This window comes from Heliangelus exortis, chromosome 4 (genome assembly GCF_036169615.1).
Source record: "Heliangelus exortis chromosome 4, bHelExo1.hap1, whole genome shotgun sequence".
Lineage (NCBI taxonomy): Eukaryota > Metazoa > Chordata > Aves > Apodiformes > Trochilidae > Heliangelus > Heliangelus exortis.
Genome location: NC_092425.1, coordinates 42,259,799 through 42,276,408, shown reverse-complemented (window position 1 = coordinate 42,276,408; position 16,610 = coordinate 42,259,799). Strand labels below are relative to the sequence as shown.

At 45.0% G+C, this 16,610-nt stretch overlaps 1 protein-coding gene across 1 annotated transcript; it reads left to right on the top strand.

The window, feature by feature from the left end:
• The first annotated feature begins 2,043 nt into the window (after nucleotides 1-2,043).
• On the top strand, nucleotides 2,044-9,724 carry CCNG2 (cyclin G2). Its single transcript, XM_071744133.1, has 8 exons — nucleotides 2,044-2,485; nucleotides 2,722-2,859; nucleotides 3,832-3,969; nucleotides 4,926-5,176; nucleotides 5,903-5,981; nucleotides 6,075-6,173; nucleotides 6,954-7,159; nucleotides 7,655-9,724. Exons 2-8 carry the CDS (start codon nucleotides 2,749-2,751, stop codon nucleotides 7,785-7,787), a joined length of 1,017 nt encoding a protein of 338 aa, XP_071600234.1. The 5' UTR covers nucleotides 2,044-2,485; nucleotides 2,722-2,748; the 3' UTR covers nucleotides 7,788-9,724.
• The last annotated feature ends 6,886 nt before the right edge of the window (nucleotides 9,725-16,610 follow it).

Below are 16,610 nucleotides of genomic sequence, written 5' to 3'. Positions count from 1 at the left end.
ATCACTTTTCCTAAGGATCCTTGGGGTTTGTTGGTTGCTTTTTTGTCTAAATCTTACTCAGTACTTTGCAGTAGATCAGATAATTTCAGAGGAACAAAGATGGGGTCAGGGATTCTTTTCTGCCAATGCAGAGCCCTTCTGCTGCAGAGAAAGTCCTGTTGAACCATGCTTTTATAAAAGATTTTTTCCCCTTTCAAATTACTTGAGATATGAATGGTAATTTTGCAGAGATTTCTGTTAGATTTGAATCAGGAAAGGGAGAGGAATGTATGTGGGTGTCACAAGTACCATTTTTAGAGTTGTCATTGTTTACAAAATGAATCTTTTTTTGGCTGTTTAGGTAAACTGAAGCATAATATTCCACTATGTGGCTTAATGCAGCAGCTGAGGGAAGAAGGACATCCCTGCTCCATCTCTGTGACAGCAAGAGACACTTCAGAATGGGGGGAAAAAAGTAGGGAATGCCAAGGGCATTTGGAGAAGAGAGCCAGGAGCTCAGAGCCTCTTCCTGTGAACATCCCCTGGCTGACACCACTGCAAGGAGTCCCTTTGGAGTCAGCTCCGTTATCAGGAATCGTTGGTGTTCAGACTGGAGCAGATCTGCAGCCTGAAGAGAGCCTAAAACTCCTTTTATCACACACACACACACACAAAAAAACCCCAGGAAAAACATGATAAAACTCGGTTGCCATGGCAGTTCAGTCAGCTTGCAGGAATGCTGTGTTTGGGGGTGCTTGGAATCACCTGATGGTACCTGGAAGAGTGCTGGCCTCTGTCAGGAGCATCCCGAGGGAAAATTGGGTGTGCTCCTGGGCATTTCTCATCCAAATAAACTTGAAGAAACTGTTGGCTGCCATCACTGGCATAGCAGACAGGAGCTGTGCCTAGAAATAGCGATTGGCATAGCAACCTGGCTGACTGTTGTGTAGAAAGGCAGCTTATTTTTAAAGGCTGCCCCATTTCATAAACATTTGCTGCTTGCTGGAAGTGCAGAACCCAGTTTGAGTCACCCCCACAGCCCTTTGTCTGCAGCACGGAGACACCAGGAGTCACTGTGCTTTCCTTGGCTTTGTCCGATGACATTTGCGTTTGTCAGGAAAAACAGCCCACGGAACACGTCGGAACAGCCCCACGAACCTGCCAGGAAATGATTGGATTTTGCCAGATCCCACTTGTTCAGCTCGGCATCTGGTTGGGAAGCTCTTGGATACAGCCCCTGGCCAGCAATCTGCTCGGGGGGGTCGATGGCCACAGCTCCCCGGGGGTCCCTTCCACCTCAGCCATCGGGACCCCAATTCCCACTCCGGACACCACGGCTCTGATAAGAGCAGCTTTAGAAGTAGCTTTAGAAGACTCTTTTTCATCCTAAAAGCTCTGAAAACACCGGCCTGGAGGTGAATCTGACCCTTGAGGCTTTATTTAAAAGCTTTGAGATCCAAATGGGCTTCTTGAGAAACCCTGGAGAAACGACCTGAGGAGAAGGGGCCTACACAGAAACAGCGTGAGGAGAAAGGTCCCACCCGGGTGTTCCGCCCACGGGAGCTGAGCTTCCCTCAGCCTCTCCCCGTCCCCAACCTCGGGGCAGGAGGTCAGGGTTTATTTTTATCCTTTATAAAAGCACAGGAGGGCTGTGGGGGGTGCCATGGCGAGCACAGCTCCGGTCAGGCTCCGGTTGCCCCCGGTGCGCTCCGTCCCTGTCACGGTTGCTAAGGGCCGGGGCTGTGGGCGGGGCAGAGGTAGAACCGATCTGGCCAATCGGAAGAGAGACAGCGTCAGTCGGCGGCCAATCAGCGCCGGTAGGGGCGGGGAAAACACGGGTTCCTGGCCAATCAGAGGAGGGGAGGGTTTGGGCGGACTTTTCAAACCGCGGCAGCCGCCTCAGGGGCTCCGCTCTCCCGGCCCTTTAAAGGAGCGGTGCGGCTCTTCTCTGTCTCCCTCCGCCGGAGCCTCGCATTCCCTCTGGATCAGCGCGGCTCCCGCCCGCTTCCCACCGAATAGCAGCGCCGCGGGGTGGTTCTGGCATTCCCTGACCTCCGGGCCCTCTCGGGAAGCGCCCCTAGAGCGCGTGACTGGAAGCGGACTATTTACCCTCTCGGCGGCGCCTCACCGGCCGGGCCTATCCGGGAGCGCTCCGCGGGGGCCATCTGTGTGCCGGCAGAACAAAAACAACGGGGCGGGGCGCGACGCCTCCATTTTGATGCGGGGCTGGGGCGGCGGCGGCTGCTGCTGGGGGCCGGGGATGCTCCTGCTGCTGCTGCCGCTGCTGCCGCTGCCTCAGGCATCGCCGTGACTCGCTGGGGGAGGCGAGCGGGGCCCGCCGCGGGCGGGGGGCACAGGAGGCCCTGCCTGGATGCGGGGCCTGCGGCGGAGCCGAGCCGCGTCCGTGCGGTGACGGGAGCCGGGCTCGCCTCCCCCTCCCCGCCGCCGAAGAACCGAGCGGGGAGGGCCGCGGGGAGGGCCCGGTGCCCTCTGATCACCGCCCCGGGTGAGTGTGCCAGCAGGGCCGGGCTGCCCCGCTCCTTGGGGGGGTTTGTCAGGGCCCCTTTTGTTCCTCTCCCGGGTGCTTGAGAGGCCTCCGGCAAGAGGGGATGGGGATGGGGATGGAGATGAAGATGAAAATGAAGATGGAGATGGAGATGGGAAGGCTCCTGGCTGCCTTTGTCCGGGGGGAGGGGGGGAAAAGCAGCTGCCAGGTGTTGACGCGATGTGTCTGCCCTGAAGGTAAAGGATCCGGAGGCAGGGGAGAAGATGAGCAGCGAGGCGCTGTGGCTTTTCAAGCAGCTGAACCTCCACCTGGAGCAGGAGGGGAGGTTCCAGCCCCGAGAGAAGGGCATCAGCCTCATCGAGTGTGCCCCCGAGGTGAGGGGGCAGCGGGGCTGGGCGGGGGTGGCCTCCTCAGAGCAAGAAATCCGTGGTTTGTAAGAAAGACTATAAGCTAACTCCCTTCCTTAACTTCGGAAAGTTATTTTTTTAATCTATAAACGCCCCTTGCCTTTGGGTTTAGTTCTGTCTTAATCTGTAGTTATTAAGATACACTGCACTATCAAAGGTCTGTGACCCACGGGGCAAGGAGAAGATTTAGGCGTTTCATATTGATTGATTAAGCTTCGAGTGAACACAAAGCCAAGAGAAGTTTATTATTTTCATCTCGGGAGCTTAGCAGCCGTGTGTGGTAGCACTGCAGGAAAGCTGGATGTCCCCTAGGCAAGTAATCACTGGGGAAATAACCAGTTTTTCACCAGCAAGGTTTAGGGAAACAAACCTAGAAACACTCAGTGCTCAACAGCCATAAATAACCCAAGCGTAAACATTTCCTCCTGAACGACCAGGGTTCCTTTGAGTTTAGGGCAGGCTTGCTTGCTTTCAGGTGCTTGTGGGGTTTTTGGAAGGGGCCTTAATGTTTAACAAAAGCAGTCTCTGAAAGCAGTCTGCTTGTTGGAGCTGAAAGCACAACTCTTGTCGCTTAAATATTGACCTGCAGGCAGAGAGGAGAATTAGCTGAGTTTGGTCATCTCTGCTCCCAGAAGGTCAGGAGTCACTGTGTATGCACCCACTTGGTAACTGCTGTCTTAAAAGAGCAAGTGCCTACTTGGAGATGTGGTTGTGCTGGGTATTGCTCCAGTGAGACTGGGGAACTGGCTGTAATCCATAAATCTTGGGTGTGTTTTGAGTCTTAAGTACCTTTTTTTTTTAAAGTTAAGAGAAATGGAGCATCTTTGGATTAAAAGAATTTGCTTTCCTTTGATCTAAGTAAAGGTGACTTAGCCAGTGAGTGGTCCCAATCATCAGTGCTCCCATGGAATAATTTTGACTTTGCTTCTCTTGCTGTAGAATGAAAATACTCTGTGTCCAAGACAAAGGAATGGCAAGGTGGAAGATCTGTGGAGTCTCACCAACTTCTTCGGTTTTGCAACTGAAACCTTTGTTTTGGCTGTTAACATTCTGGACAGATTCTTAGCTCTTATGAAGGTATTTTGGGGGGATGGGACCTGTTGTGGTGTCAGCTGGGAGTACATGAGCTTGGGGTGAAATCTGACTAAAAAAGGGAAGGTTGTGATTTACTCATTCTATGCTGGAAACATTTTTAAGGCCCTCCTTTGTAAATTTAAAGTTCTTGCATGAAAGATGAGCTTACCTTGCTGTGATTTATTAAATATTTTATACTCTGGTCTCTCTTTACCTCTATAGGCAAGTAGCAGCATGGTTTATTTCTCCTGATTAGTCTGTAGTCTTCACCATTTAGATACAAAAGACTAAGAAAGGAGATGTTAAGAAAGAACAAAACCAGCTTTTGTTCCAGACTATTTCTAGGTGCTGTTAAAAGCTTGGCTTAGCCCTGGAATGGTTGTTGCCTGGATGGGGTTTTTCTGTGTGTGTGTTTGTGCTGCTTTATGGCAGATGATTTGAACCTAAACCTGTTCCCCCCCTAAACTGGCAGGGAAGCTACAAGTTGGATCAGTTCTCTGGTCTGAGTGTCCTTGAGGCTGCACCAGAAGTCATGCAGCTCCGTGGGGGTGAATAACAGGGGTAGGAGCAGGTTGTGGAGGGAGAGGACTGCCTGGAACAGGCTCAGCCTGGCTTTGTGGGGGCTTTAAAGTGAGTGTAAGTGAGCACTGCCTCTTGGAGCAGCTTTACTGGCTGTGGAACAGTTTCAGCAGAGGGTGCTGAGCTGATGAACTCGCTGTGAATCAGCTGTGTCAGGCTGGAGCTGCCTCCCTGCCTCTGCTGGACACGAAACCAGTCATGGAGGTGTGAGGTGTGTGAGCTCACTGACCTCAGGACTGGTGGAAATAAGCAAATTCCTCTTCACACTGAAGCCTGAACCTTTGAACCAGCTCCCCGGGGGGGTGGGTTAACTGTTTGCTAAGCACTGTGCTTGAGCCTGGGGGGCTGGAGGTGGTGCTAGTGCTGCCTTTCATCCCCAGGTGAAGCCGAAGCACTTGTCCTGCATTGGGGTTTGCTGTTTCCAGCTGGCTGCGCGGGTGCTGGAGGAGGAGTGCAACATTCCCTCTGCTCCCGAGCTCATCCGCATCAGCCAGTGTAAATGCACCGTGTCTGACCTCAGAAGGATGGAAAAGATCATTTCAGAGAAGCTGCACTTTGAATTCAAAGCTACTACTGCCTTAACCTTCTTGCACTTGTACCATACTATTGTACTCTGCCATACCTCAGAAAGGTGAGTTGGGCTGGTGCAACACAAGACGTGACACGACAGATCCATATGCTCTCCTTATGTGAAGAAGTTTTTGTCTAATCCAACTAAAAATTCAGGCAGATGGCTGCCTGTTGGAGGGTGGCTTGGTAAACAGAGGTGGCAAGGACACAGTGTCCTTGGTGGTTTTGTTACAAAGTTTGAAAAAGCAAGGTAGCAGGTAAACAAGGTGTGGGGCCAGGTGGAAAATCCCCCCAAGTGGGGGAGTAGTAGCCAATCAGTAACTGCCTCGTAGGCATAATTAGCAGAAAGAGTATAAATGGGACCCTGAACCCTCAATAAAGTTGAAGCTTGTTTATCAATCACATTGGTTGCCCACTTGTCTTCCCTTGTTGCTCCTGACAGCTACCTAAGAAGTTTTCCTATTTTAAAATAATCTTGTTCTGGATTTTGTTCAGCAAAGAAATCATAGCCAAGTTTTAATGGTTCTGACCTCTATGAACAGAAAGCCATCCACAAAGAAATTTAAGAGCAGAGAAAAACAGTTGTCAAGATGCCACAATCCTCTGACAAATCTCTAGGAGCTGAGTGTGTGTTGCACAGTGTGTGTGTTCAGCCTTTTCTTTGCCTCTTCTCTTGCTTCTGAAATGATTCTGGCGTTGGCTGCAGAGGGGGCACCTCCTGAGTTTTCACTTCCTGACAGGTGAATCCATGTTGGTACAAATGCTGCTTCTCTTGGGTGTCTTGCAGGAAAGAAGTTTTGAATCTTGACAAATTGGAAGCACACCTAAAAGCTTGCAACTGTCGTCTGGTCTTTTCTAAAGCAAAAGTAAGTAGAATGAACTCTCTTTGGCTTCTGAGGTGGTTTCAATTCATGTCGTGTTGAGGTGGTTTGGTTTTTCCTTTTTTTTTTGTCCTTCAGCCATCTGTTTTGGCCTTGTGCCTTCTCACTTTGGAAGTTCAGACTTTGAAATCTGTTGAGCTGCTGGAGATCCTCCTGCGTGTTCAGAAGCATTCTAAGGTAAATGCTGCTTCTGTGGCTTGTTTTGGGGACTGCTGCAGTTACCAAAATGTACAATATTACACCCAGGGGACTCTTGCTGTCAGGGTACAATCTTTACTTTCAGGCAGCAGCTGAAATAAGCAGTGAAATGGATCTGTAAGCTTCTGTCTGCACCTTGTGTCACTAACACCATTTCATTGGTAGGATGCCAAAAGCAAAAAAAAAAAAACCAAACTGCTGTGTAGAGGATGATCTCAGGTAGTTAATTATCCTTGGCACATCTTGGCAGCCTGGTACATTTCTAGATGTATGTTCTTGAGAAACTTCCAATCAGTTTAAGGCTACAGTGGCTGCTGGGCTGGTTGTTCTTTTTGCCCAAATAACAACCATAGGATTTGTAGCTTCCAGCTGCATAGTGTGGGTGTTGATGGTCTAAAACAAGCTTTTCACTCTTACAGTCAAGCTACCCCAGTTTCATGGCTTAGAAATAGTACCCTAGAATATGAGTAAAGTTTCATTTTTACCTTTGGAAGCAATAAGGAAAACATTCCCAGCAGCTGCCAGGCAAACTTGTCAGCTGAACACAGAGTTCTGTGTGGGCTTTTCTAGGAGGTGCTTAGGAGTTCCCCCTCAAAAGCAGCCCAGCTTTGACACAGGTATTGCTGTTATGACTCACTTTTTGATATTTTTTTTTTCCAATTTTTTTCTGAGAAGGTAAAATGGAGGGAGGGGTTATCTTTAGAGCCTGTGTGTAGTAGACTAAATAGATGCTTTTGGTTTGTTTTTTTTCCTTTTCAGATCAGTGATGGTGACTTACTTTACTGGAGGGAACTGGTCTCAAAATGCTTAGCAGATTATTCTTCTCCTGAATGCTGCAAGCCTGATCATAGGAAGCTGGTTTGGATTGTTTCAAGACGTACAGCTCAGAATTTACAAAACAGTTACTACAGTGTTCCTGAGCTGCCAACCATACCAGAGGGTGGATGTTTCAATGAAAGTGAGAGGTTAGTAAAACTTCCACCAGGTGGTCAGTTTGTTGGGAATTCTCATTTTCTGGAAATATCTATAGCAACTCTTAATTAGGCTGATTCAGTGCCACTTGAAAAACAAGTGCTGGCTTTTTGAAGATACTGGTGGAAGTTAAATGCATCTCAAACAGGAAGAAAAACAAAATGGGGAACTCACTGTGGTGGTCAGAAAGTGCAAGTGCTTTGTGGGTTGTGGGAGGCACTCCTGTGGGGGGGAGGGGTTACAAAGCATTTAAATCTTGTAAAATAATTAATATTTGATATCTTGACTGGTTTCTTAGTTGGCAGGAGGGGTTGGTGTTAGGAAATTGTACCTTGTTCTGACTCAAACCCTGGTGCTGCAGAGTTTGGATCTGGGATGCTATAGAGGGAACAGAGCAGCTTGCAAGAGCACACAGAAGTCAGGAGTTCTTTGCCACTTCCAAGGGGTTTTTGCTTTGTTTAAATCACCTTTCCTCCTGTTCCTTCTAGTGAAGATTCCTGTGAAGACATGAGCAGTGGGGAAGAAAGCCTTAGCACTTCTCCTCCAAGTGGTCTGGAAGGCACCTTCTTCTTTGAACTCAAACCTAAAGCAAAGTGGCAGACTCTTGGCTGTCTGGCTTAGCATTGTGCTGATTGTATTAGGTTGAGATTTTTCATGCACGATAGACTTTTTTGCAATAATATAATAATAATTATAATAAATGAGGTGGTAATCTGTGAACTGTATTGAGGCAAGAGCTGCTGTGGTATATTAATGCTTTGAATGCCTGCCTTGGGTTTGTTGTTGTAATTTTAAGGAAGAAAAAAAAAAAATATCCCAATCAGGTCCCCAGTTTAGCAAAAAAAAAAAACCAACTTTCTGTGTAGTTCTGTTGTCAGCAAACATAGATGCAGTGCCTGGTGGTCCAAAATGCTTACAGCTAGAGACATCAACCCAAGAGAATTCTGCCCAAAAGGCTGAGTAATCTGGGGAACAGACCTGTGAGGAGAGGCTGAGCAAAGTGGGCTTCCTCATCCTGGCCCAGTGGCCTTCTGAGGGAAAGTGGGGTTAAACAGCAGCCTTTTGGGTGTCTTAAGAGGAGGCTGTGAAGGAGATGAGGATTTCAGGGTCTTGACAGAGAAGGGTTGAGCAAGAACGAGAGGTTTTCATGAAATTAAAAAGAAATGAAATTCATGAAATTAAAATTTCTTAGTTAATTGGAAGAAGCTTGCTCTGTGGGGACAGTCAGTCCTGGGAGTGGGCTAAGAGGGGCTGTGCAGTCTTTGTTCTGGGAGTTTCTCAGGATTCAACAGGACAAAACCCCCAGCTGGAGCTGAGCAGTGACCCTGCTTTGAGCAGGGTGTTGGGCTGGAGTCCTCCTGAGGGCATCTCCACTTTTGTTTGCAATTAATTAGATGCCATGGGCTGAGCAGGTGGTGTGGAGTGATGGGTATCCAGAGCACCAGGCTGAGACAATTTACTGGCAAATGGGCCAAATACTGACACTGCTTTAATATTTTATGTGCTGTGCTCCTTTTTAGCAAGCTCTTGAGTTGTGTACTCCAAGCAGGTATTTTATTTTATTTTTTTAAAGCTTGGTTTTCATAAGCTTCAGGAATCCCTCTTTCACAAAGGAATATGCATGGCAAGCAGGTGGCTTCTAGTCAATCCTGGTTTTCACTACAGGATTGTACCAAGTCTGTGGCAGGGAGTAATTTCCTATTTTCTTTCATACAGATGTTTTCACACTGAAATTCACATCCTGGACTTCAGTGGGCTTAGAATTTTAACTCTTAACATGTCAATCCATACTATTAGCTTGGATTTTAACCTTTAAGTCTACATTCCTTTTAGTATTTAACCCTTGTAGTTGCTTTGCAGTGTATCCATGTTATTGATTGAGTCATAACCAGACTTGTTTGCATGCTGGTGTAAAGCAGTTAGTGCAGGAAAAGTTGCTATTATGCAGTAATATCAGGTAAATGTGATGTTGATGAAGTAGTTGGTGTAATGGGGTTTTTTTTCTGAACTTTTTTCTTGAAGCACAAGTTGAAGTAAGGGTTGCTTTTTCTCCATACTGTGGTTAGGTAGAGCAAGCAGACTCATTAGCTGAGAAAAATGGTGTGAAGTGTGGTGGTGCCAAAGTAGAAATGAAGGAGCCAACGAGCTGTTTTGTTAGATGCAAGCATTGTTTTAGGGAGGTAAGAGAGGTGCTGTGAGTTCCTAAGTGTTAGGTGATTTGGGTTTTATAAAAACACAAAGTTTACAAAAAATGTATATAAAAATGTAAATTTAAAAAAAAAAAAAAAATTGTACAGAAAAAAATTTAAAACAAAAAAACCGAGCAGAAAATACTGTATTTTTTTACATTGTATGTAACTTTTTTGTAGGTATTGTTGCATGTAGATAGTAATTTATTGTGTACTCTGTATGATACAAATCCTGTACCACCTGAAGATCTCTTCCTGTGGCTCAGCACCTGGAAGCTTCCTTTGGGAATGTGCAGTAGTTTGGTTGCAGGTAACGAGCTTACTGAGTCTTGTTGAGAACAAAATAAACCAAGTGCTGTTATTTGTTAACTGCTCTGAGCTGCAGTTGGTCACTTCTGCCTCCTGCCTTTATTGTTGTTGTTCTTGTTGTTGGGGGGGTGTTTGTGGGGTTTTTCTTTTTTTTTTTTTTTGTCCTTTTTTGTGTCCTTTTTTTGGTCTTTTTTTTTTGTCTTTTTTTTTGTCTTTTTTTGTCTTTCTTTTGGTCTTTCTTTTGGTCTTTCTTTTGGTCTTTCTTTTGGTCTTTCTTTTGGTCTTTCTTTTGGTCTTTCTTTTGGTCTTTCTTTCTTTTGGTCTTTCTTTCTTTTGGTCTTTCTTTTTTTTGGTCTTTCTTTTTTTTGGTCTTTCTTTTTTTTGGTCTTTCTTTTTTTTGGTCTCTTTTTTTTTGGTCTCTTTGTCTCTTTTTTTTGTCTCTTTTTTTGTCTCTTTTTTTTGTCTCTTTTTTTTGTCTTTTTTTTGTCTCTTTTTTTTGTCTCTTTTTTTTGTCTCTTTTTTTTGTCTCTTTTTTTTGTCTCCTTTTTTTGTCTCTTTTTTTTGTCTCTTTTTTGTCTCTTTTTTGTCTCTTTTTTGTCTCTTTTTTGTCTCTTTTTTGTCTCTTTTTTGTCTCTTTTTTGTCTCTTTTTTGTCTCTTTTTTGTCTCTTTTTTGTCTCTTTTTTGTCTCTTTTTTGTCTCTTTTTTGTCTCTTTTGTCTCTTTTGTCTCTTTTTTGTCTCTTTTTTGTCTCTTTTTTGTCTCTTTTTTGTCTCTTTTTTGTCTCTTTTTTGTCTCTTTTTTGTCTCTTTTTTGTCTCTTTTTTGTCTCTTTTTTGTCTCTTTTTTGTCTCTTTTTTGTCTCTTTTTGTCTCTTTTTTGTCTCTTTTTTGTCTCTTTTTTGTCTCTTTTTTGTCTCTTTTTTGTCTCTTTTTTGTCTCTTTTTTGTCTCTTTTTTGTCTCTTTTTTGTCTCTTTTTTGTCTCTTTTTTGTCTCTTTTTTGTCTCTTTTTTGTCTCTTTTTTGTCTCTTTTTTTTGTCTCTTTTTTTTGTCTCTTTTTTTGTCTCTTTTTTTTGTCTCTTTTTTTTGTCTCTTTTTTTTGTCTCTTTTTTTTTTTTGTCTCTTTTTTTTTTTGTCTCTTTTTTTTTTTTGTCTCTTTTTTTTTTTTGTCTCTTTTTTTTTTTGTCTCTTTTTTTTTTTTGTCTCTTTTTTTTTTTGTCTCTTTTTTTTTTTTGTCTCTTTTTTTTTTTTGTCTCTTTTTTTTTTTTGTCTCTTTTTTTTTTGTCTCTTTTTTTTTTTTGTCTCTTTTTTTTTTTTGTCTCTTTTTTTTTTTGTCTCTTTTTTTTTTTGTCTCTTTTTTTTTTTTGTCTCTTTTTTTTTTGTCTCTTTTTTTTTTTTGTCTCTTTTTTTTTTTTGTCTCTTTTTTTTTTTGTCTCTTTTTTTTTTTTGTCTCTTTTTTTTTTTTGTCTCTTTTTTTTTTTTGTCTCTTTTTTTTTTTGTCTCTTTTTTTTTTGTCTCTTTTTTTTTTTGTCTCTTTTTTTTTTTTGTCTCTTTTTTTTTTGTCTCTTTTTTTTTTTGTCTCTTTTTTTTTTTTGTCTCTTTTTTTTTTGTCTCTTTTTTTTTTTTGTCTCTTTTTTTTTTTTGTCTCTTTTTTTTTTGTCTTTTTTTTTTGTCTCTTTTTTTTTTTGTCTCTTTTTTTTTCTCTTTATTTTTTTTGTCTCTTTTTTTTTTTTTTTTGTCTCTTTTTTTTTTTTTGCCTTTTTTTTTTTTTATACAGAAGCTGTGTTCCAGGTTCCCCAGCAGTTGTGGTGAGCAGTTTGCAAAGGAAAAGTGGATGTGAGTCTCCTCAGCTTTGCTCCAGTCAGCTTTCAGCTCCAGAAGGGACTGGGAGGGAGCTCTGTGCTTCCTCCCGTAGCTGGGCCGTGCTGGGAAGCCTGCTGGGAATGGTGTCTTTGCACATCTGGAGCTTGGGAGCTCCCACTAGTGGTAAATTTCGAGGTCACGACAGGCAAATCACCTGGGGTTTGCTGGATTTGTTGTTGCTGCTGCTGTGTCCAGGCTTCTGAGTGAAACCCAGCTGTGGATGTGTCTGCATCTTGGCCACCCAGAACACCTGAAATAACTCCTCAAAGGCAACCCCGAGCTTGTTTCCTTTTCATCTCATCCTGCTCGTCTTGAAAAATACTTCCAAATGGTGCCTGTGTTGCCAAAAGGAGGGAAAAAGGGGCTGTAAATGGTTCTTGCTGGGGAGGGGTTCCCAGGCTTAGAGTGAGAGAGAGGCAGGACCTGCACTGCTCTGCCTGCTGAGATGTCTGTGAGCATCATCCTAAATAAAGGATATTTAGGTGTGCTGTGTAGCTAGGTACAGACCCTGCCTCTTTTTGGCCTTTTTGCCCAAAGAATGGGGTGAGAGAAAACCAAAGATCCTCTGTGCTGCTCTGAAGGGAAGTTCTGCCTTGGATCCTCCTCCATGGAGGCAGAGCAGTGTGTGTGGGCTGGGAAGCAGAGATGCTGTCACTCCCAGGCAGGGAGCATGTGTGGGAAGAGTAGGGCCACTGCTACATTAAAATAATCCTTTGATTTTATGGCCTTCATAGCTACTTTTTTTTTGAAAATACAGCACACACTGCAGGGCCTCTCACTTCCCACATACAGCAGATGCACGATGGACACTTGCTAGTCCTAAATTCTGCATAAAATTCCCTCCTCAGAACTCAACACCTACTGCCAAAAGCCACTGCTATGCTGGAACTTCATCTTGGCAACCCAGGCTGTAATGTTTTGTGGGGAAAGGCTTCCTTGCTGCCTGCTGCCACCTCTTTGAACATGAAAGCTGCTGCAGCCAAGACGTTCAGCTCCTACTTCAAAGGTGCCCACTCAGGTCAGCTCAGTACAGCACCCACCCCACTCAGGAGTCAGCAGATGATGTGTGTGCTGTGCAGGTGGGCTGGGAGGAAGGTAGGAAGCCATGGGCAACGTCCCTGGGTTCACCAGCAGCTTGGGAGAGGAGTTTGTTTAATAAAAAGCTTGAGGTGAACCATCCAGCCCCTTTCAACTCGCTCCCAGCATGAAAAGAAATGTGCTTGCAAGAGCATTGTCAGGTTTATTTCTGTGGTTTGATAATTTAGCCCCAACTTTGATTTTGCCAGGTCAGATAGCTGTGTTATCCCTCAAAGGAGCTTTTGCCTGGCTCTGTTCAAAGGACAGGGCTTGTAGTGGTTGCCTGTTTTTTTTAAGAGCTGTTTGGGGTTTTTCTTGTACCGTGAGGTGAAACTTTGAACTTTAAATACATCCTCATTTTCCTAACTGCCTCGTCAGGAAGACTGGTTTGGGTGTGGGGATGAGGGGGCTGAAAGAGAATGTTCCAGAGGGGGAGACATCTCCTGTGTGGTTTGTGTAGCAGCTCTGGGGTGTTAATCCCTGTGTCTTTGGAGCAGTGTGTTGCCTAATTTAGTTAAAGAGCAGTGCAGGGAGGCTGGGAGATGTTATCACCCTGCTCAGTTGCTCTCCTCTGCCTGAATTGGGCTGTGAGGGATCTGTAGAGGAACCACTTCTGTTCCTGGTGAATTGTCACCCCATAATTAAATGACTATAATGGCCTTGTAAACAGGAAACCTGAGTTCTCTGCCACTTCATTGCATTACAAGTGACAAGGAGCAATCAAATCTTCCAGCATAAATCAGCTGGTGTGTTCAGGCCCTGGTTGGTAACAGCTCTTTTCTGTTTTTTCATCTGGTGGGGAACGTTCCTGTGTGTCAGTGCTCAGAGCAGGCTCTCTGTTCATGAAAGGCTGAACCATACTGGGAAGGAAACACTTGAAATAAAAGTGCTGCCCCAATCTCACACCATTCTTGGCTTGCTTGGCCTAATATAATAGGTGAATACCTGATCCTGGGATCCCACTTGGCTCCCAGGGCTTTGAAGCTCAGGGCAACGGGAACCAGTGGATCCAGAGGCAAGAGCAGAAACCAACTTCCAGTTTGCAGCTCAGTGAGCATTGCAGGGGGCTTTTAACAGGGGAAAACGTTTGTGTTTCCATTTCCAAACAATGTCTGAACTCACAGCTGCTGGCTCCAGCTCCCTAAAAGCTCCATGTGTGTGGGACTGGTGACTCACAGGAGATTTTAAGGATGTGCTCCAGAGAGCAGCAGAATGTGCTTTGCTAGCAGACACGCTCAGGGAGCAAGATCCATTTGCTGTGCACAAGGCAGGGGTAACGTTTGCACACCAGCAGCAGCTCTCCATGCCTGGGGAGACACCAGCAGGAAAAAAAAAAGAGGTGGTTGTGCACAGATGGGTGGCTGAGCAGAGCCTTTGCTGGGTGTTCTTGTTTAACTGCCGTGTACCTCCTGAGAGCAGAAGGTAATGATTGGAATTCAGGTCCTGACTGCCAGGTTTCAAGTTCTTGCTCTGAATTCCTGGGGTGTATAAGTTTTTCTGGAAGAGAGGCAGAATACAGAGGAGGTAATGTCTAACATGTGTGCTGACAGAACTGCCTTTACTAACTAACTTCTTCACAAAATGGCTTCATTTTTGCTCCAGCAGTGTGCCAAGTAGTGTAAACCAAGAACAGTTAGTGGTGGAGATCAGCATGGAAGTCATCAGCTGGGACAGCTGAGAGAAACTGGAGAATTTACCAGCATGTGATAATAATAAAGCAATAGCCTAGAAAGTGTTGGACAGCCCCAAGGATGTCTCCAGCTACTGTGTATCACAGGAGCAGATAATTGGTGTTTTCTTGCCCTGCCTGCTGCAACTGGGATGTGTCACACAGCTTTATGGCTTCAGCTTGGTAAGTCTGGTGCGGGTATTAAAAGGAGAAAGTTGCCATAACAACTGAACAAAATCAATTAAGAGTAATGAGCAATTAAAATCTCATCCTTCGTGTTGCATAAACATAGCATTTTCCTGATGAATTATTAGTTATCTTGTCTCTAGACCTGTATGTTCTCTTCCTAATTTGCACATCTCAACAATTTTTGAATTAATGAAGCATTTAATTTCTCCTTCAAAGAGTGCTGCTGGGTTGGTTGGTGGTTGGGTTTTTGGGGTTTGTTTTTTTTTCTATTTTTTTTTTCCTTCTGCAGCGAGTAAGTCTTCATCAGGGAGATGTAAACACTATTACAACCTCTAAATGAAGGAAGCATTTGTGATGGGATTTCCAGAGCTCTCTCCTGCTCTGAAAGCCACACCACGTGCTGGCTTCATGCCCACCCAATGAAGTCCAAGGGAGAAGGAGCCTGTGGTGAGGAATTTTGCCCTGGCCCTAAGAAGGCAAATCCAAACTCCTTCTGTCACACGCTTCCTCCTTGACCTTCTGTGTATTTTTGACTTGCTTGTTTCCTTTGTTCCCTCTCAGTGGAGCAAAGATGGGAATAGCTCCATGCTCTGGCTCTCAGTCATCAAGGATAAAGCAGCTGGAAGAGGGACCCACCTATGGTGCTCGTGCAAGTTACACAACAGTGGAAATGCAACTTCTCTGTTTACTTTGCAAGACCCTGTGTGCTTGCCCTCTGAGAATTTCATGGAGCTGTGGGTAAAATGTTTCAAAGGTTAGAGTTGAATTTATAACCCCAAATCTCCAAGGAACTTAGGAAAAATGTTACTGTGGTCTAAACAGCAGTCTTCTGTACAGTGACAGGGCAAGGGATTTGGGGTGTCTCTGTCATCCAGAGCCTCAATTATTAACTGTTGGGGAGCAAAAGGACTTGAGGTGATCCCAAGTTTTGGCTCCTTGTCCTGTTGCCAAAGCAAAGGCTGAGAGCCTCCTGGTTCATGCTGCAGATGATCAGGAGCCTGGTGTGGTTTAGGTGCCAACTTCTTATCCCAGATGTCAGGAGAACAGCAGGAGAAAGCTGTTCTGTGACAAAGAGCAAAGTGGCTGCTGCCTTGCTGTGCCAGGAGAGCAAAGGGCCAGCAAGCAGGTCCCAGCTGATGCTCTGTGCTCCTGCAGCAGGTTCAGGCTGCCCCTTGCTCAGACCCTGCTGTCAGGAGCAGTTTTGGTGTAGTGCTCATGAGGCCAAGACCTCCTTCCTGTGCTGGGAATGCTGCTTTCTTACCAAGGGCACTGCCCAGTGCATCCAGGGGTCATCTTTTTTGCTTTTCTAACCTTTTGTTGTTCCATTAAATGAAATCCTGCTATCTTTATCCTGCCTGGACAATGGGGAAAAGCCACCCAGTCTTGAAGCTGTAACTGTGACATGAGGCAGCTCCTTCCATCAGCTGTGCAAGCAGATGGGGCTCTGTTGAAGGAATTGGGGCTGGTTCTAGTCTCAGGATGGGTGCTGCCACTGGGATAGCTGCTGCAATATTCCTGCAGGCACAAGTTAGGGATTCACTCTGCATCCCAAACTAATCCCACATTAGTTCTCAGTCTGGTTTTTAACATCAAGTGATGGTGATCAACTCCTCATGTGTGCATGGGCTGGATTCTTGGCTTTGTCTTGGGTTTTCAATATGACTTTGGAGTAGCTGCTTTCCCACCCTACAAAGATACAGCTAAATTGTTCTCCCATTTGCCAACTGAGAATGATAATCTCTCCCCATCTTTGCTGCATGCTTGGCATGTTACTGCAGTGCACCAAGTGCTGTGCACTTCTAGCCATGGATGTAGTGTATCTTATTCCATTTGCATATAGCAGTCTCACCTGGAATCTTTGGATGCAGCTAAATAAAAAAGATGACTATAATTAAGGGCTGTTTTGTTGGCTAGAATAACGTCTGGGTTCTTATCCTCTCATCTACCAGCAGATATAATAAGCAAGAAGTTACCTTTGGTGATAGCTTAGCACTCTCCTCAGATCTCCAGGATGAATACAGATTAATTCCTTCCAGGGGAATGACAACAGCTTTAACTGGTGCCTAATCTGTGGCTCTGCCCCTGCTTCTCTGCTCTCTGCAGGTACCTGGCAGCATCACTTGACTCCTGAGCACCTCCAGTCAAGTGTAAT

Coding starts and splice junctions, on each gene's coding strand:
- CCNG2 (XM_071744133.1), top strand. CDS start 2,749: ATGAGCAGCGAGGCGCTGTGGCTTTTCAAGCAGCTGAACCTCCACCTG. Junction 3,970..4,925: donor GATTCTTAGCTCTTATGAAG/GTATTTTGGGGG, acceptor TTTCATCCCCAG/GTGAAGCCGAAGCACTTGTC. Junction 7,160..7,654: donor TGTTTCAATGAAAGTGAGAG/GTTAGTAAAACT, acceptor TGTTCCTTCTAG/TGAAGATTCCTGTGAAGACA.